The following is a 21,843-nucleotide window of genomic DNA, read 5'->3' as shown; positions in this document are numbered from 1 at the left end:
GAAGTGTGTACTTGTTACCTTTAATGAGGATGAGGTAGATTAGAGCCTGTGAGAATACAAATGCCGCGTACTGTGGTATCAACAACTCCCCTATCTGATCTATCCCTGTACTTTTCCTTAACACATTACCAATCCAGAATTCTTCCGCTGGCGAAGTCCAATTGGCACTAGCTGCGTACAATGACGAGTTAAAACTAGAGTTGTCTGTAATATTCGGCACCGTTGAGATGCTGTTTGTGGTTCTGCACACGAACAGATCCATGTCACCACCCTTAAATGACAGAATGCATTGAATAAAGTAGAGATCAACGTAACATGATCTGGAACTTCCACTAAGTTGAAGATATATGGTTATTTTTCTGTTTTCAGAAGACAAGTAAAGTTTGATTCAACTACTGACTGTTGAAAATATGAAAAATTTTGATCGTTTCAATTTTTTTTTGCCGTGTTGCATTAAAAAACCAGAAAAAAACATCGATTTGAAAAATAAAAGACTTCAAAATAAAACACCAGTGCGGCTGGAATCAAGAATTCACCCTTAATCAGCAGCTTTCGCACAGTATAGTCCCCATATCTCTAGCATAATTTAATATCACCCCAAACGAACATCGCCTCAAACCCGGGTCGAGATTTTTGGGTAATTTTTTAAAGAAATTCGGTGAATGCGGTGAATTTGTGTAAGAAATTCGGTGATTGCGGTGAAGGCGGTGAAAATAAATATTTCAACGCATTTCACCTCATTCCTTCCAATAATTCACCGCATTTCTTACAAAATTCACCGCATCGACTTTTGCGGCAAATTATTGTAAGAAGTGCGGTGAAAGCGGTGAATGCTGTGAAAAAAAATAATTCACAACATTTCACCGCATTTCTTACAAAAATTCACCGCGAAATTCACCGCATTTCTTACAAAAATTCACCGCGAAATTCACCGCATTTCTTACAAAAATTCACCGCATTTGCTTTCCAACGTTTACTCAATGTGATTTAAATTCACAAGAAATGTAAAAGAAATAAGTGAGAGTTGGCGCAGTGGATTAAGCTGTTGTAGGCATGCAGGAGCTCCTCCCCCCTTTAATTAACCCTCGGGGAGAGCCATTTGTTTCAAATATTTCAAGGAATATCTGTAAAGTGACGAATTGCTCATTCACACGTTGTTCTGTTATGGGCAAGGGGAACGAGCTCACAGAAAGTATAGAAAATTGTTCACTCCGGTGTAGTAAAAGTAGTGTAAATAAAAGGCCTAAGAGATTTAGTTCTAAGTATTTAATTTCCGTATCTTCTTTGTCAATCTCCATTGTCTTCCGACAGTGAAATCTTGCTAATAAAATAAGTAATTGTCACTCAATTTCATCATTCATTGAAGATTATTCTTACTAAGGCTTTACGAAATTGAACGAGGAGTACTTGCGGCAGTGAAATCAAACTTATTAGACAAGAAAAGTTGTCTTGCAATGACATCCCGTACCGACGAAATTTGCCAAAAATATGTAAGATAAGAGGCAACTAGCGTTGACAAGTCGGAATATTTACAGCAATTTTCATACAAAAATTTGCGTTGAATACGTTGAATTTAGAGACATAATTTCGACGCATTCAACACAGGATTATAAGAAAATTGCGGCGAATTTTCCAACTTGTCAACGCTAGTTACAGTTTCACTCACATAGCGTTGCGTTGAATTTAGTGTAGATCCTACATAATTTTGTGTTGAAATTAGTGTTGTTCTTACAAAAAATCAACGCATAATCTTCTGCGTATGAGACTATGACTATGAACCACTGACATCCTGCATACCTGTCTTATCTTCTACCATTGGGCCACAGAACCTTATTTTTCTTAGGAACCACACTCTTTATAAATCGGACTGCAACATCACATTGCGCATAACTTTGTGTTTCTAAGCGAAGATCTTACAAAACTTTGCGGTTTCTAAGCGTATACTTTAAATAATTTTGCGTTTCAAAGCGTAGTTTTTAAAAATATTCAGTTCTCATTAGTTGTATTTTGCGACGTGTTGGGGTTTTATTGACTTTTGTTGAAATTCTTTTGAAATAAAGTTTGAGTTAAACACAAGTTTTCCGTGCACTTTAAATGAAATTGACAGAAAAGTCACCACTGGGACTCCAAAATCCATAACTTAACCCTATCCCCCACGTACCCAACTAACCCCCTCCCCCAAGCCTACCTATCTTCAACCCACCTCCCGCACCACAACCAAAGAATTTTTTGTTGATCATTTAATTTTGTTGTGAACTTAGATAAAGCGTAAATCTTGCCTTAAGCGTAAATCTTACAAAAATTCAACGCATTCACCGTCCATCTTAAAAAATTTTGCGTTTGTAGGCTTAGATTTTTCATAATTTTGCGTTGAATCTAGCGTTGATCTTGCATAATCTTTTGTAGAAATTAGCGTATATTTTACATAATTATTCGTTGAATTTAGCGCAGATATTACAAAATTTTTCATTGAGTTTTGCGTAGGTCTTATGTATATTTGCATTTAATTTATCGTTGACTTTACATTTTGGGGGGACTAGGTATGGGTTTGTGTATGTGTATGTGGGGGGTGGTTTGGGGGGTTTGGCAATAGGTAGGCGGGGGGGTTAGTTTGGTACGTGGGGGCGGGGGGGGGGGGAGGAGTAGTTGGGTACGTGGGGAGGGGTGTAGTTGGTTATGTGGGGGGGGGGGGGGGTAGTTGAGTTTGGCGATAGGTAGGTAAAGGGGGGTTAGTTTAGGTTGGTGGGGGATGAGGAAAGCTGGGCAAAAAATGATGAGCTCATATTTACCTGCACACTCTTACTAGGGTGCTCACTCAAATGAAAGCTTTTTGTGAAGAAAACCTCAACTTACTTGAGTTCAAAGGTTGCAAAATCTCGAACGTAGGAGAAGTTGCATCAAACATTTTGCATTGCTTAGACAATTTCATGCCCAGAATTACAGAACATTGCTGAAGTTACAAAACAAAAATAAAGCTTTATTAACCGGATGGCCGTCACCTTTTTCAATCAATTGTTCATCAAACACGTTTTATTAATTTTAAATGTACCTACATGTATATACAAGTAAGTAGATACAAAACTGACCTTATCCCTGCATTGTTTGACAGGTTCACTACACCACTCTGAGTTCCAGAAGTGATCACAGCCTTCCCATGGCAGTTTAGTGAGTGTGAATGAGTGTATGAGGAAGTAGAACACCCATCCTAATATGACATTGTAGTAGATTGCAAAGAGCACGTTCATTACGAAGATAGAGTAGCCCACTCCTTTGAATAAGGGACAGAACTTCCACAGGGCAACGGGGCCTGATAAGCAAAAACTAGTTATCAACTCATCAATAGCCCGAGCTATGATCCCAGACAACCTTCCAATAAAGCAGACCTGTAATTGAACAGTCATAGAGGGGGTAATCCCTGGTCAGACATTTGCATGGCCGTTCTCTAGACTCCAGTTGGATAACACTATATTTCAAGACCACGTAACTTGGGCCTCAATATATCTTCCCAGTGAGACCGAAGTGATCTGATCTGAGTTTTTTGGGTTTATAATATCAGCCCTGATAATCTAATGCACTAATGCAGATAACACAACAAAACAATCGTTATAACATTTGGGTACGTCTCGTCAAAACTCAGCTAGTTTCATCTAAGACAATCAGCTTGTTTGAGGAAGGTTCTGTGCGAGCACAAGGTCAGTGAAAATATCTAATTCTGGATTCGAAGCAGCATATCTTACTTATATGAGAGCTTAAACAGCTTTCTATTACACTAGTAGGGCTTAAGATCTCGAACTCGCGCCCCCTAACAAGCTCACCTCGTTTTAGCCCTTGATCGTCCACGAAATCTTCAATTCACGCGCAAGCTAACGTTGAACAAGTTGACAATCAAGTTGACATTTTGTCGACGTATATCAGTCTACGTATAAAAATCCTTCTTTCAACACACTTTTGGGATCTAATCAAGCGCATCAGCTTTCAAAACGGGCTGCCCTACTGAAACCGAACCAGAATTTTTTAATCGCAAGCCTAGTGTGCTAATCAGTACACTAACTGGAGTACACTACTTAAGTTCTCAAACTTGAGCACCATTTATAACTCATTAACTTGATCCATTTTGTTCTTCAAGGCTTCTTCTCTCCAGCCAAGTATAAGTTAGACCAGTAGCGCTTCTTGCTAAACTATGCTAAACTTGATTAATGCAAAACGGGGCTAGGGGTATTAGCCGACACACAAAAGATACGCCAAGTGGTCGACAGATTTCATCAAGACGCCGTGAAAAAGTCCGAAATCGTTACTGTGTTATTTAAATAGTGTTAATAGAAGCGTCGACTTAATTATGTTCGGCCGTAATAATTTGTTCAGTTGTGATAGATTCATATCAAGTCCCACGGGCAGCTGAGGCATGGCCAAATTAGCTAGCAGTAATAGCCCATTAATGTTTGTTTGAGAACTAAGGGACGCTACTTTTATCGCTTACAGCGCGGTTAATTATCGTGCACTGGGGTTTTCGAGTGGTTATATTTGCTCAAGTGTCGGCTAAAAGGTGTGTCGGCTAATTTGTATGTCGGCCAATTGACCGGTCACGATACAATTATATACAAACGGCATTTACAATTTAATTATGCCGCGAAGTTTTGAAATTAAGACGTATACGGTGATTCAACTTTGCTTATAATGTAAGCAGACAAAGAAAAATCCTTGTTTTTAATATTTTTGCGCTTTTCTTTCACAGGAAGAGCTTTATGGTACTACTTTTTTTGACAAACGGAAAAAAAATTTCATCGATTCGTCTACCGGTAACGGCAATTTATTATGACTGAAATAAGGGATCTCTAAGGACCAAAAACTACATATTTGGGGGGTGCAATTAGACTGGCTATATAAGGCTTGGGGGGGGGCAGAACAGAAAAGAGCCAATGAACATATGAGGTGATGATGAAAAACAAAGCGCTGCTTAAAACTGCTAGAACCAAATGACTACTTTATTATTTATAGAGCTATAGTGTTTGCATTATTTGACAGAATTCATATTCAGCTGCGACTGTTGGATCACCAACGCTATATTGATATGAGTTGAATGTAGGATACTGAAGCTACCCAGGCCGCTTCCTAAACTAGTGTAGCAGTGCTACATACAATACAAAACTCAATCATTTTTAGTGCTATCTGATGCTATCCTACTGTGCTATTGCTGTAGTCTATGTCGACATAGTGAATCAACCAATCACATTATGCCAGCTGGCAAAAAGTATAAACCACCACTATAAAAAGCAGTGAATTTGTAGTAGAAGCACTTTTTCCAACTCTGCGAGGATTCAATCCACTGGCTGGCGATTCAAGCCCAGCAGCAGAGGAATAGCCGCAAACAACAACAAGCTCAGCTGAGCGCGGCGGCTAAATGCTTAGCGATATAGCTCGAGCAGTAAGAGCTAATGCTTAGCTTATTTCCTCACATTAGTAGTACATACAATTATGCGCTATAATAGATAGTGATGACTGTAACTAAGTACTTTTTTCCAATTCAACATCTCAAAATTCACACACATTTTTCTTACTCTAAAATCTGGTGCGCCGAGCAGCAAAAAATTCACACCTTAAGAATGTGAGACTTTCTTCTTTCGTTCACTGTTATCACTATTTTCTTTTTCTTTTTGTCCCCGGAGGGATGAATTTCTTGCTTTGTTTTTGTTGTTATCAATTGTTATTATTCTGATTTCGGACTGCGATGTTCAATTTATTTGTCAGTTACATTCGTTTATTATTGAAAACGCCAAAAAGAGCGTTGCCTTTATTTGTTTGACTAAAATGGCTTTTTGGTGAGGCAGATTTTGCCCACACATTGGTACCTGAAGTTTATTGAATTATTGCCGTAGCAGATGTGTCAACAAAACACAGTAACTGGATGCAACGAAGCAATACAAGAAGAGAAAGAGATTCGGATCAACCAGAGAAGAAGTAACATTCACAAACTGAAAAAACTTTTCAATTTCCTTAAAACTGGGGTGAGATGTAGCAGTGCTACATACAATACAAAACTCAATCATTTTTAGTGCTATCTGATGCTATCCTACTGTGCTATTGCTGTAGTCTATGTCGACATAGTGAATCAACCAATCACATTATGCCAGCTGGCAAAAAGTATAAACCACCACTATAAAAAGCAGTGAATTTGTAGTAGAAGCACTTTTTCCAACTCTGCGAGGATTCAATCCACTGGCTGGCGATTCAAGCCCAGCAGCAGAGGAATAGCCGCAAACAACAACAAGCTCAGCTGAGCGCGGCGGCTAAATGCTTAGCGATATAGCTCGAGCAGTAAGAGCTAATGCTTAGCTTATTTCCTCACATTAGTAGTACATACAATTATGCGCTATAATAGATAGTGATGACTGTAACTAAGTACTTTTTTCCAATTCAACATCTCAAAATTCACACACATTTTTCTTACTCTAAAACTAGCACCTCCCCCCATAAGAAGATTACTAACGACAAGTACCAGTCGGCATCAAGTATGTTCTCGGAACAAGTTCGGAGCTAGCCATACGAATCGTGTTTAATAAAAGTGTTGAGTCAACTGAACCACTCGCGAGCGTGTAGCCAGAAGAGACTTATTCAGTTAGAAAAATTAAGGAGCGCTAACGAAGTTGCTTAAGTATAGCATAAAAATGTGGTCTCTCGTCAGCTCTGAGAGTAAAGAAACTTTAATCCACTAAGGTGGAAAGCCATTCTTTGCAGCAAAATATAAGACTATTTTTTGTAAAAAAGCAGCCCATTTCAATAGTAACAAACAGTAAAATCATTTATTTTTTTTTGCTTTATTTGCCCCGAATCCGATTTTTATCAGGAAAATTAATAAGCAGTTCTGCTATATCTTGTCTCCATCCTCCAAAAACTTATTTTCAAATCTAACTTATTTGCCTCTAGCAAACAGCAGATAGGATTGGTAATAATAAAATGCTATAACGGGACTTAAATAGGGCTGCATGATCAACATCTTTTTAACCTCTGGAGTGACAAATTGGCGCATAAAATCATTTCAACTTAGAGTCAAAATCCGTTGCGACGAAGAGTAAAGAACGTCTGCTGCTCAGAGAATAATAAGGGCAGGCGGCGGAATTTTGTGGCTAGTTTTCCAAATCAAAATCCATATACTACACAGATTCTCATGTAGGGCCAGCTATCGCGCTATAGCAATACCAGTGTGCAGATGTTCTAGGACCTTGAATTTTTCCCTTAAGGTCGACCAAAGAAGATGGGTTCTCCTCACAAAGGTACAATTCCACTGGTATAATGTTTTCTCATAAGGAGCGCCGTTGGTTGTTTTTTGAACACACATTTGAGACTCTTGTTCAGGCTTTAAAGATTTTACGTAAATGATTACTTGGTTATCATAAAATTAGTGCTTTGTACTCTTACCAGCGCAAAAATTAGAAAGCATCGTTCACGTTACTATTAATCTGGGCGTTATAATGGTGTTTATATCAAACCATTTTTTAAAATCGTCAACATTGCAAATTGTAGCCTTCGCTTTGTCATAATAAAAAAAATTTTAGCAAACTTAATCCATTAAACATTTAAATTTGTATCTAAATTAGACATCTTGTCATTCTCAAACTCTCAGTTGTGCTTAAGTCGATTTGCAATTTTAGTTTAGTGCTAACCTAATTGATCAAACAGGTACAGTGTACCTACTGATGCCCGTTGATGTCATTAACTTAGTCTGTTAGCTGGGAAAAAAGCTGTGTTGTTAACCAAAAGTTGTTTTAATCACTTTTACGCCTAAATTTAACAAAATACTCCGCAAATATTCAAAACTTTGAGGAAAACCAAGTGGGTTTCATCAAACGTATCGTCCAATTTGGTCTGTGTTTTGAATAAAATAACAAAAATTAGAGATAACTAACCAAAATTCAGCCAATTGTAATTAAGCTAAAATATTCCAATTTTAACAGATTATTATATATTTAACTCACAAATTGATACTAGAAATGACTGCTCTTGTCCGTTTCTGCCAAGATTTTTCTCAGCATTAAACAAACTTAGTCGTCAACTGAACTGATTTCTACAAGTTCTGCTTAAAATTACCTCAAATATATACAATTGGAGCGCATTCAACCACTTAATTGGCTGTTTTTGGAATAAATTTGTCAGACTTTCACCCAATTCTGTTCAAAATGCTTATTTTTTTTTTTCAAAAAAAAAAATTTTGAACAATTTTTTAAATTTTGTTCGTTTTTTGTCCAATTTCACTTCACTGGATTCAACAATTTCTCAAAATCCGCCAAGGTTTGTCTGTATTTACCCAAAATTTCTCCGAGAAGTTTTTTTTATCCAATTTGATTGATTTTCGCAAAGTTTCAGTCAAACTAGCAGATTAGCTTATTGTAATTCAGGTCATAGCACCCATTCAAGCTTATAGCAATTTTGACTAGAAATGTCAGATGTCAATGAACTTAATGGAAAATTGGACCAAAATTGAAAATAAATGTCAAATTGATGGCAGGGATTGAACAGGTGCTGTCCTTTGCAGAAATGCAATGAACGTAACTGTCGGGAAAATGTTACGTGGTATAAGAATTGATGCTTATATGGAGTTATTATCTATGTTGTCAATGACGCCAAGTGCAACGGTTTGTTATTTTTGCGGGTCCGGCAGATTATGTTTTCTTGAAACGTCAGCGAGTACATTTGAATGTGGTGAATGAGGATGGCTGACTAAGTTCAACTATCCCGTCATGCTCGGCCTAATATTCTAATTGGTCTTTCAACAGCAGGCAAACGGAAGGGACGGTAATATTGGACAGCTGTCGGTTGATGTTGGAAGTGTTTTATTGAGAGGGCATACCAAACTCCAACAGCAGAGCTGGTGGTGTGTAGTGAGGTTGTGCTCGCTCCTTTTAATTGGTTTCAGGAGCTACATTATTGCTTGCATTGTTCCTTTTATTCATAGCTTGCAGCTTGTTGACAGTGAGTTTGGGTTTAGCCTCAACTTCAGCATTGGCATTAAAATGATCAAAAGTTGGTGAATTTGACTGATGAGACATAAATAAGTGGTTTCATCTCAGTGAGTGATGGACTCACAAAAATGAAAAAGTTGCAAAGCTCTTGGACGATGATGATTTGACCCAATTTGAACAAGTTTTTTGCTCGTGACTGTGATTTTTGCAGTAAAAAGCTCCTTTTGTTCGTCATTGTGGAAGCTGCATAATACTGCATAAATATTTGGGGTTCATCAATTCTTTTTCATCGAACTTAGTGGCTGCTACTGACTTTAGAATATTTTCCACAATTGCATTGTTTCAATCTTGCCTGTTGCTCGGATCTACTATGCGTTGTCTTTCAGTTGTCGTTAGTTTTTAGTTTTAATAGTTTTATCTGTCGTTGAAGTTTGCTTGACCTTTTTAAAGAGGTCAAATAGGAACCCATTTTTCAGTAGTGTATCTATTTTGCACTACTGGTTTTAATAAGCGACATGTGGATCTTATGAGTTTTGTGTTCAAAGAGCTCTTTATTCAATTCGACTTGTAAAAGAATCTTTGCTCATCACAGACTTTTTTGTCAAGTTTCCTCTCTTAGTTAAAGAAACCGTTTTTGATTTTGCTCATTTTTTACAATCTATTCAGCCTCTAATATAACTATTGCAGCAAAAACTTTTCTAGATTTTTCCGCAAAATTGGCTCGGTTTTGATGCAGAATCCAAGAGGAGGTTCTGCCAATCAGGCGGACAAAGGGCAAATTTGCCCGTCAAAAATAGATCGACCATTGAGTCACAGATGTGCACTGATGGAACAAACCATAACGCTTAAAAAGTGACACACGATACAATGAAAAACGAGACGTACCGGCGCAATAGAAGCGTCAGGCAAACGCGCATGACTGATCAAAACAAAATGGATTGAATCAAAAATTTGGGTCGCACAGCAACGTGGTGAAAAGAGCGGACCAATCCAAGACTAGGAGATAGCAAACCGTTCGGAACTGGGAAACCATGATCAAATTGGGCAGAAAACGTCATGCAATGGGTGAGGAAGCAGCAATTGCAGCAGACCGAAGCCACAAACTCAATCAAACTAAAAAGCCGTTATTCTTGGTCATAAGTCTCTTTTATGAAGGAGTCCAAAAATTTCTGTACAATTTAGGACAAGTCTTTACAAGAACTAAACTGCAAAGATTTACGGCAACGTTGCATTATAATAAAAAACTGGAAGGTTTGAGCAGCTTACTAGCCGTAACGTGAGAACCAACCCACGCCGCAGTAAACAACCGTATCTCGCCATGAAAAGAGAATAAAACAAAAACAATGTGCGCTAAATGGCTAGCCGGGTATATTTGTTATTTTCTCAAAACGAAGCAGCAGTAAGAGAAAACATAGATCACATCCTGGTGAGCAACAAGACTACGCAAACAACCACCATACTACAAAAAGTGTAATCAGTATAGCACCTTACTCTACAAACTACATCATACAGCCAAAAAACAAGAAACCAAGACTAACCTTAAGACAATTTTAAAGTTTTTCGTAAAATTAAAACCCATCCAGTGGATGAGCCAACAACGAAGGCCGAGCAAGAATCAAAATTCTATAAGCGAGACCAATGAGAAATTAGAAGTTACTGGAAGTGGTATTGCACAAGACTATAGCGGTAGGAGCTTTATTAGAAGAGTGATTAAGCCTTTTCATAATACAGACAGGTGATATAGTTGAGCCCTTACTCGATGATGTCCCACGAAAAGGATTTCATCATCTTGAATTCAAAGAAATGTTCTTTTGAGGATTGTGATGGTTAAAACATCTCAATTTCGTGATGATTTATGTCATAGAGAGATGTTGCAGCCTTATCTTCCGAATTTCCTGGAAGTCACAGGACTTCCAGAAGGAATGGAAGGAATATATACTCTTCCCTCATGCTTGAGAAGCACAGTTTTCTTCGGCCACAACATTCGCTTCGGGTGAGAATTTTTTTTCAACATCTTTTTAACCTCTGGAGTGACAAATTGGCGCATAAAATCATTTCAACTTAGAGTCAAAATCCGTTGCGACGAAGAGTAAAGAACGTCTGTTGCTCAGAGAATAATAAGGGCAGGCTCGGCGGAATTTTGTGGCTAGTTTTCCAAACCAAAATCCATATATTACACAGATTCTCATGTAGGGCCAGCTACCGCGCTATAGCAATACCAGTGTGCAGATGTTCTTGGACCTTGAATTTTTCCCTTAAGGTCGACCAAAGAAGACGGGTTCTCCTCACAAAGGTACAATTCCACTGGTATATTGTTTTCTCATAAGGAGCGCCGTTGGTTGTTTTTTGAACACACATTTGAGACTCTTGTTCAGGCTTTAAAGTTTTTACGTAAATGATTACTTGGTTATCATAAAATTAGTACTTTGTACTCTTACCAGCGCAAAAATTAGAAAGCATCGTTCACGTTACTATTATTCTGGGCGTTATAATGGTGTTTATATCAAACCAATTTTTAAAATCGTCAACATTGCAAATTGTAATTTTCGCTTCGTCATAATAAAAAAAATTTTAGCAAACTTAATCCATTAAACATTTAAATTTGTATCTAAATTAGACATCTTGTCATTCTCAAACTCTCAGTTGTGCTTAAGTCGATTTGCAATTTTACTTTAGTGTTAACCTAATTGATCAAACAGGTACAGTGTACCTACTGATGCCCGTTGAAGTCATTAACTTGGTCTGTTAGCTGAGAAAAAAGCTGTGTTGTTAACCAAAAGTTGTTTTAATCACTTTTACGCCTAAATTTAACAAAATACTCCGCAAATATTCAAAACTTTGAGGAAAACCAAGTGGGTTTCATCAAACGTATCGTCCAATTTGGTCTGTGTTTTGAATAAAATAACAAAAATTAGAGATAACTAACCAAAATTCAGCCAATTGTAATTAAGCTAAAATATTCCAATTTTAACAGATTATTATATATTTAACTCACAAATTGATACTAGAAATGACTGCTCTTGTCCGTTTCTGCCAAGATTTTCTCAGCATTAAACAAACTTAGTCGTCAACTGAACTGATTTCTACAAGTTCTGCTTAAAATTACCTCAAATATATACAATTGGAGCGCATTCAACCACTTAATTGGCTGTTTTTGCAATAAATTCGTCAGACTTTCACCCAATTCTGTTCAAAATGCTAATTTTTTTTCAAAAATAGAAAGTTTGAACAATTTTTTAAATTCTTGTTCGTTTTTTGTCCAATTTCACTTCACTGGATTTAACAATTTCTCAAAATCCGCCAAGGTTTGTCTGTATTTACCGAAAATTTCTCCGAGAAGTTTTTTTTATTCAATTTGATTGATTTTCGCAAAGTTTCAGTCAAATTAGCAGATTAGCTTATTGTAATTCAGGTCATAGCACCCATTCAAGCTTATAGCAATTTTGACTAGAAATGTCAGATGTCAATGAACTTAATGGAAAATTGGGCCAAAATTGAAAATAAATGTCAAATTGATGGCAGGGATTGAACAGGTGCTGCCCTTTGCAGAAATGCAATGAACGTAACTGTCGGGAAAATGCTACGTGGTATAAGAATTGATGCTTATATGGAGTTATTATCTATGTTGTCAGTGACGCCAAGTGCAACGGTTTGTTATTTTTGCGGGTCCGGCAGATTATGTTTTCTTGAAACGTCAGCGAGTACATTTGAATGTGGTGAATGAGGATGGCTGACTAAGTTCAACTATCCCGTCATGCTCGGCCTAATATTCTAATTGGTCTTTCAACAGCAGGCAAACGGAAGGGACGGTAATATTGGACAGCTGTCGGTTGATGTTGGAAGTGTTTTATTGAGAGGGCATACCAAACTCCAACAGCAGAGCTGGTGGTGTGTAGTGAGGTTGTGCTCGCTCCTTTTATTTGGTTTCAGGAGCTACATTATTGCTTGCATTGTTCCTTTTATTCATAGCTTGCAGCTTGTTGACAGTGAGTTTGGGTTTAGCCTCAACTTCAGCATTGGCATTAAAATGATCAAAAGTTGGTGAATTTGACTGATGAGACATAAATAAGTGGTTTCATCTCAGTGAGTGATGGACTCACAAAAATGAAAAAAATGCAAAGCTCTTGGACGATGATGATTTGACCCAATTTGAACAAGTTTTTTGCTCGTGACTGTGATTTTTGCAGTAAAAAGCTCCTTTTGTTCGTCATTGTGGAAGCTGCATAATACTGCATAAATATTTGGGGTTCATCAATTCTTTTTCATCGAACTTAGTGGCTGCTACTGACTTCCAAAGCTTGTTTTCAAGCTTTATAATATTTTCCGCAATTGCATTGTTTCAATCTTGCCTGTTGCTAAGATCTACTATGCGTTGTCTTTCAGGTGTCATTATTTTTTAGTTTTAATAGTTTTATCTGTCGTTGAAGTTTGCTTGACCTTTTTAAAGAGGTCAAATAGGAACCCATTTTTCAGTAGTGTATCTATTTTGCACTACTGGTTTTAATAAGCGACATGTGGATCTTATGAGTTTTGTGTTCAAAGAGCTCTTTATTCAATTCGACTTGTAAAAGAATCTTTGCGCATCACAGACTTTTTTGTCAAGTTTCCTCTCTTAGGTTAAGAAACTGTTTTTGATTTTGCTCATTTTTTTACAATCTATTCAGCCTCTAATTTAACCATCGCAGCAAAAACTTTTCTAGATTTTTCCGCAAAATTGGCTCGGTCTTGATGCAGAATCCAAGAGGAGGTTCTGCCAATCAGGCGGACAAGGGGCAAATTTGCCCGTCAAAAATAGATCGAACATTGAGGCACAGATGTGCACTGATGGAACAAACCAAAACGCTTAAAAAGTGACACACGATACAATGAAAAACGAGACGTACCGGCGCAATAGAAGCGTCAGGCAAACGCGCATGACTGATCAAAACAAAATGGATTGAATCAAAAATTTGGGTCGCACAGCAACGTGGTGAAAAGAGCGGACCAATCCAAGACTAGGAGATAGCAAAGCGTTCGGAACTGGGAAACCGTGATCAGATTGGGCAGAAAACGTCATGCAATGGGTGAGGAAGCAGCAATTGCAGCAGACCGAAGCCACAAACTCAATCAAACTAAAAAGCCGTTATTCTTGGTCATAAGTCTCTTTTATGAAGGAGTCCAAAAATTTCTGTACAATTTAGGACAAGTCTTTACGAGAACTAAACTGCAAAAATTTATGGCAACGTTGTATTATAATAAAAAACTGGACGGTTTGAGCAGCTTACTAGCCGTAACGTGAGAACCAACCCACGCCGCAGTAAACAACCGTATCTCGGCATGAAAAGAGAATAAAACAAAAATAAAACAATGTGCGCTAAATGGCTAGCCGGGTATATTTGTTATTTTCGCAAAACAAAGCAGCAGTAAGAAAAAACATAGATCATATCCTGGTGAGCAACAAGACTACGCAAACAACCACCATACTACAAAAGTGTAAACAGTATAGCACCTTACTCTACAAACTACATCATACAGCCAAAAAACAAGAAACCAAGACTAACCTTAAGACAATTTTAAAGTTTTTCGTAAAATTAAAACCCATCCAGTGGATGAGCCAACAACGAAGGTCGAGCAAGAATCAAAATTCTATAAGCGAGACCAATGAGAAAACAGAAGTTACTGGAAGTGGTATTGCACAAGACTAAAGCGGTAGGAGCTTTATTAGAAGAGTGATTAAGCCTTTTCATAATACAGACAGGTGATATAGTTGAGCCCTTACTCGATGATGTCCCACGAAAAGGTTTTCATCATCTTGAATTAAAAGAAGTGTTCTTTTGAGGATTGTGATGGTTAAAACATCTCAATTTTGTGATGATTTAAAGAGAGTTGTTGCAGCCTTATCTTCCGAATTTTCTGGAAGTCACAGGACTTCCAGAAGGAATGGAGGGAATATATACTCTTCCCTCATGCTTGAGAAGCACAATTTTCTTCGGCCACAACATTTGCTTCGGGTGAGAATTTTTTCTTCGAACACTTGATACTCTTAAAGGTGATGACTGACATACAGACAGTGCAAAGAGTAGCGGGGTTTGTTTGCTGTGCGTTGGCATCAATTTTAGAGCACTTACTCGATGATGGCCCACAGGAGGGTTTTCTTCATCTTGAATTAAAACTAGTGTTGTTAGTTTTGAGATTGTGATTGATAAAACATCTCAATTCCGTTAAGATTTTTAATTTCATAGGGAGCTGTTGGACCCATATCTTTCAAATTTCCTGGAAGTCATACGACTTCCAGAAGGAATATATTCTCTTCAATCAAGCATGAGAAGCACAGTTTTGCTTCGGCCACAACATTTGCTTCGGGTCAGAGTTTTTCTTCAATTTCATGATACTGTTTAAAGGTGATGATTTCCCTTACAGACATTGGAAAAAAAGCGCGTTTCATTTTCCGTGCGTGGGATTCAATCGTATTAGACAAAATTTTCCTCGGAGTGTTGGTGTTATTCTCTTCCTTTGCAGAGGCCACCTACACAAATGATATGCAGCGGCCATCTACTGCAACCAATTGTCGAAGTCAAGGAGACCAAGAGTTTGAGTGACAGCTTTGGCCCAGCTGCCTTAAGAAATGAGGCACATTTTAGAGCAGACCATAAACGTGTGACCTAATGCTCCAATCGATCTTTATGCGAAGTAGAAGATCTTATGATGTTATCACTGTTTTGGAATTTCAGTTGTAGAAAACTGCTGAACTTGTCTCAATACGCATTTTCAAAGACCTAAACTGAACACACTTTTGTTCCAGAATCTTTGTGCGCCTCTGCACATAGACCAGATTAGTATGCAATGTTGGTACATAAGCAATAGTATGCGAACTCACCAATGGCGGTCTCTGATTTCACACTAACGATACGTTTTGATTACGTCAACTTGAAGTCAACCGTCAAAGATTTCGAGTCAATCTCACCTCTATGTTACCCGAACCGCACATAACACTGCAATTGGTCGCTACCGTTACGCTACACTTTTCAATCCAACAGGGGATTGTTCCTCTTTCTGCGGCATCTTTAATTAAGTTCACATTTTCTTGTGACTGCCATGAGGAGAACGTTGAGTGGGCCACTCCAACAAAATCTGTGTTATTGGTGTGTTACACCACAAAGTGGCTGACTAAACTGTCCCGGCATGTCAGGCCTGTTAGTTAATTGGTGCTTTACCTGAAGTCCACCGAAATGCATGGTTTCTTGGGAAAGCTGTGCGGTTGTGTTCGATGCGTTTACTAGAGATGGCACAGCAAACTCCTATGGCAGTGATGATGGTGGTGCACATCGAAGTTGTGCCGGCTCTTTGAAATTGGTATCAGGAAATGGTCTATTGTTTGGATTGTTCCTTTTTTTCATAGCATGCAGCTTGTTGACGGTGAGTTTGATTTTAGCCTCAATTTTAGAAAGTACATGGATTTGATCAGAAGTTGGCAAGTTGAACTGAAGAAGTAAGATTAGCAGTGGCTTGATTTGATTGAGCGATGAGACCAGAGGGATAGGTGGAAAATCTACAACGATCATGGATGATGACGATTTGGCTCAACTTGAACAATATTTGTGCTCTTGACTGTTTTTGTCTCAGTAAACAGCTCGCTCTGTTTGTCAGTGTGGAGGCTGCACGATGATTAAGTTTTCGTCAACTCAACTTCTTCAAACTCGGCAGTAACCACTCGCTTGCAGTTTCCCCTTCAGGCTTTGGAACGTCACTCTCGCAATTGCGTTTGTTTTTCAGTTTTTTGACGCTGTCTGGCTATGCTCAGGTTTACCTCATTTTGTCTTTCAAGTTTTTTTAAGTCTTACTTTTTGCGGGTATTGCTGACATTTGCTTAATCTTTTTGAGGAAAATAAATGGGAAGCTTTTAATTTTGATCTCGCAGTAAAAACACAACTAAGGTTTTCCGAAATTTTGCCTTGATTTCGTTAAAACAGGATCCAAAAATTGAAATCTTTGAAATAACCAAAGCGCTCACGCACACACAAACGCACATACACACCAACACAAAGAAAAGCTAGTGATTTATTCAGAAACCTAAGCGGATGTTTTGTCAATCAAATTGTCGAAAAGCAGAATTTTGCATTGAGTGGATAAAGCCTGCAATAAAAAGGAAAGAACAGGAAAAGATATGTAGCAGACAAAAACTCCGTTCAAGCAACACATGACAAATCTTTTGTGAAAATTCAGTGGTACAAAACTGCTAAATTTGTCTCAATACGTACTTTCAAAGGCTTAAAATGAGCATACTTTTTTTCCAGAGTCTTTTTTGCCTCTCTGTGCATAAACCATTTAGGATGCAAACTTTGTAAATAAGTCATAGTATGCAAACCAATGGCAGTCTTTGATTCCACTCTGACGATACGTTTCGAGAGCCACCTTAGTCACACCCTTGCAAATAACCATACCTAGAGGACAACAAAGAATCCTACAAAAATTTGGAAATTTCAATGAAAAAGCTAGCTGACTATTATTATCAAAATCTGAAAACAAACAAACCATAAAGCCGTAACTCAAAGAAAACTTCAATCATACCCTAAAAAACTAAACAACTAACCGATATACTAGCAAGAAAAAATTATTGGACCTTATGACTCAACATGCTACTAATACAGCCAATAAACTAAAAAAACTCATCAAACGGCAAAGAAGAGTACAAAAACAGTAGGAAAGGAAGCCTTGAACTTGTGAAAAAGCGAAAATCATTGGATTTCTTGGAAACTGTAAGATTATCAAGATAAAATATCGTTAACGTCAACGAATTATGCATTTTCATCAAATACGACAAATTCAGCATCATTTCTTGGCAGGTGATAGTCTGAGATTGGCCACGAACACAATTCTTTCCAAAAACCAGAAACTATTATGCTAAGCGGACTATCTTGAGTTATTTTAGAAACTAAAGATAGTTGCATGTAGTTTTTTGTATTTCACAAAAATAACATCTATGGCGCATTTCGAACTCAAATTCTAAGCAGAAGTTTTCCTGAAATCAGAACAAAATTTTTATCTATCGATAAAATGAAAATTTAATTAAATTTGGTAACTTTTTGTCTATGAAAAGTTCCGTTTGCAGACACGTTTTGAGGATAAAATTTGCTTTTTGCTCATTTTTTTTTTCTTACAGCATCAGCTTAATTCAAAATAAGACAACTTGCAATGGAAAAATCTGTGCAAACATAGAAGTTCGGCAAAATTTACCTGAAGTCAGTTTGGTTGAGGTGCAGTTACAAATAGGATGCCTTGCAATGAAAAATTGTGCAAAAATACAAAAGTTGTTTACTATTTATCTGAAGTCATCTTGATTGAGGAGCAGTTACAGAGTGGTTTTTCAAAATTTCAAATTTATTTGAGCTGCGCGTCCTTTTTTTTCAAAGTCTGTGTTTAAATTTTGAATTGGCGGAGTAAGAGCTAGCTCGCTACTCTGATAACTCCACTCTTCTTTTACGCTGTTCGCTTTATTATATCTGAGAAATGCCTACCTTGCACTAAGGCCAACAACCCGCAACTTCGCCATCAAAATAATTTAAAATAGAAACTTTTTCTGTAGAAGAATAAAGAGACAATTTATTCTAATAACTATTATTATGTATGCAAAAACTTGATTCACTACACTGAACAAAAAAAAAGAATGCTCTCGGTTTCCCAACTGCTTGTTCAATAAACTGTGATGTGCAGTTTAGACTCACTGAGCTTATGACTGGTGTTCTGTCAGTCGTCAGTTGTTTCTCCTATTCTACTTATACTCAACCAAAAAACTGTGATCCTTAAGAAACAGACCCTAATATCTTAAGTAACCATTAGAAATTGCATCCCAAATTTTCCACATTCCATAGAGGGGCTTTGTTTACTATGCAATTATATCATTGCCAATTTACGCTCTGTTATTCATCAGCTGTCTGTCAACCATTGTTCAACTATCACCTACGCTAAGTAAACAAACATTGAATTCTTATATAATTGAACCATTTCAACTCATACACTGAGCACATTTCATCATTCACTGACTATACCGTAAAAATTGATTGTTAACTTCAGCAGCTCTCATCGTTCTATTCTTACAATTTATTATCACCCTCATGATGATTAAGATAATTAAATTTTGGTCATGAGCCAAAATGCTCACCAAGAGTTCTCTCAGTGATTAAATAGGACTCAAGATCTTAGAAAAAAAGCTCTTTGAGGCATATCGATTGTTTGTGCATTTCCCGCTTTTATGTATGAGGTAAAAGCCAGCCAATTAGTTTTGCCAGTATCGACTGCTAGTGAATATCCAGGTGGCAGTAATTATCGAGTCAAAATTGTAAAACAAGAAATATTGTGGCAATTTGATAAATAGGTGCAACTACTAACGAGTTTTCAGGAAAAATTGTACGTGCAAAAACTGTTAAGTGTGCTGTTAACGTCCTAAGTTGATCCTAAGGTTTACATCTTTTGGCCGGGGGTCAAAATCAATGATGTCAAAAAAAGAAAGGCTATCTCATTGGGGGCTAAAAAGAGAGGTTCGCAAATTTGGAAAATCGGATTAATCGAAACCAGTCAAAATATACCGGAGGTGAATTTTTTGACGCCCCTTACTGTCTTGAGTAAATATATTATTACCATTTGGAACGCCTTTTGTTGCTAAGATATTGTTTCCTTCGGTATGTCTCCCATCATCAAGTTATGATTACAAGGAGCTGTAAAAATGCCACCTGGACTATTACTCCGAATGGTTACTCCATCACTCTAAAAATTATAGGGCTACATTTAATATACCACTGGTAATTACCAATCTGTATCCCGCAGCACCACCTGTGTACAGTGCTTTTATTGATGTCGGTGAGTATCAAAATCAACTTAAATTCAACCCCCCCGCCGGATTTTTAAACAGCAATTTTGAGCAACTAAGACACGTTATTTTTCGGAAAATCTAAGATTCCTAAGAACAACGCAAACCAGTGAAATCTTCCGTTATTACAAATCACCCAGTTTTAGTATTAGTTTTTGAAATTAACTTCATCAACATCCGCTAATATTTTGCAATTTTACAACAACCGTCCTGTTGCATCAACCGTAATAAGCAGTGATGCGAGTACTCAAAAAATTGGAATTCTGAAAAATTTCACGCAAAATGGTAAAAATAAATAGCAAAAGAATTTTTAATTTCTAAATTTTTTTCGTCCTAAGTTTACCCAGACTTGCGTACTGTCCGAGGGCTTGCTCAGTGTAGAACAACGGCAGCTCAGCAACGGCCAGTATGGTAAAATGCGAAATCAGAAAGGACCCCCACCGTTTTGGAATACTTAAGGAAGTATCCAGCTCTTACCATTCTATTCTTACAATTTATTATACCCTCATGGTGACAAAGATAATCAAGCTCCAGTAATGAGCGAAAATGCTCACCAAGAGTTCTCTCAGTAATTAAATAGGACTCAAGATCTTAGAAAAAGTGCTCTTTGAGGTATATCGATTGTTTGTGCACTTCCCGCATTTAAGTATGAGGGAAAAGCCAATTAGTATTTCCAGTTTTGACTGCTAGTGAATATCCAGATGTCAGTAATTATCGAGTCAATCTTGTAAAACAGGAATTATTGTGGCAATTTGATAAATAGGTGCAACCACCAACGAGTTTTCAGGAAATACTCCTGAGAATTGCACCTGCAAAAACTGTTAAGTTAACGTCCTAAATTGATCCTCAGATTTACGTCTTTTGACTGGGGGTCAAAATCATTGATGTTAAAAATGGAGAGGCTAGCTAATTGGGGGCAAAAAAAAGAGACGTTCGCAAACTTGGAAAATCGGATTAATCGAAACCAGTCAAAATATGCCGGAGTTGAATTTTTTGACGCCCCTTACTGTCTTGAGTTAATATATTATTACCATTTGGAACGGCTTTTGTTGCTAAGAAACTGTTTTTCTCGGGTTGTCTCCCATCATCATTTTTTGGTTACATGGAGCCATAAGAATGCCCCTTTCACTAATACTCCGAATGGTTACACCATAACTCCAAAATAAGCAATTACTGTTCTTCATCCTGCAGCACCAGTGTACAGTGTTTTTTGGAGTTGGTTAAAGTCAAGTTTGACTTGTGTTCAGTCGCCTCGCCGTCCAATTATTCTACCGTCGATTTTTCAGCACCATGGATCCTTTTGCAACTTATTCAGTTCTGAATTTGGGCACTATCTTATGATAAGCAGCTTTGGCACGTTTCCGGCGCTTCTTGAAAGACGGTTATCTTGCAAGAGTATTACAAGATGGACGGTTATCTTTCAAGCCTCTTCGAAATCGGACGGCAATCTTGCAAAGTTCATGCGTAATCTTGCAAGGTTCATGCAAGATTCTTGGAAGCTCTTGCAAGGTAACCGTCCAATTTTGACTGGGGTTCCCTTCTATAAAACGTGCAATCTCCTTTCAACCAATTGCACACCCATCGAGCAGTTCCAGCACTCCTTATGCTCAAAATATCGCATATACGCCAGACATTTATTTTTCTATTGCGAAGTTCAAGAAACCTTAAACTTGCAAGACTTCGGTTGTTAATAAATTGAGCTGGGTATCCATGAAAGTGCCAAAATATGTGGGGTAGCATTATCTGTTTCACAATATTTTTCATTAAACGACTAGATGCAGCTCTGGAAAAAGTTAATATTTCCTGACTTCAAATGCGAACCATAATTGTGGCCAAACTACCAGTTCACTTCAAAGATATTTTTGCTCTGATTCGATGTCTAAAAGTATTAAAATTTGACAGTCATTTGATTTGAGCTTCAGCTTGCTTGATGGGCATATGCAATTTTGCGAAAGCTGCTTAGGTTGAGAACAATGTTGACAGCTCTGCATTCTTTTGTTCAGTAGTTTGTTTGTTAAAAGCATATCACCAAACTATTCTCTGTCA

The 21,843-nt window shown here is 37.6% G+C and overlaps 1 protein-coding gene across 1 annotated transcript in view; it reads right to left on the bottom strand.

Moving 5' to 3' along the window:
- LOC142342183 (sodium- and chloride-dependent glycine transporter 1-like) overlaps positions 1-20,180 on the bottom strand; it is a 35,539-nt gene extending 15,359 nt beyond the window's left edge. The window contains exons 1-3 of the mRNA XM_075393407.1: positions 20,141-20,180; positions 3,087-3,307; positions 19-271 (exon numbers count right to left, since the gene is read on the bottom strand). Coding sequence (XP_075249522.1) covers positions 19-271; positions 3,087-3,245 — 412 coding nt within the window. The 5' untranslated portion in view covers positions 3,246-3,307; positions 20,141-20,180. The remainder of the gene's footprint in view (positions 1-18; positions 272-3,086; positions 3,308-20,140) is intronic.
- Between the last annotated feature and the right edge of the window lie 1,663 nt (positions 20,181-21,843).

This window comes from Convolutriloba macropyga, chromosome 7 (assembly GCF_964194025.1).
Source record: "Convolutriloba macropyga chromosome 7, txConMacr16.3, whole genome shotgun sequence".
NCBI classification, from domain to species: domain Eukaryota; kingdom Metazoa; phylum Xenacoelomorpha; order Acoela; family Convolutidae; genus Convolutriloba; species Convolutriloba macropyga.
The sequence above is the reverse complement of the archived record's forward strand: the minus strand, read 5'-3'. Positions and strand labels throughout refer to the sequence as shown.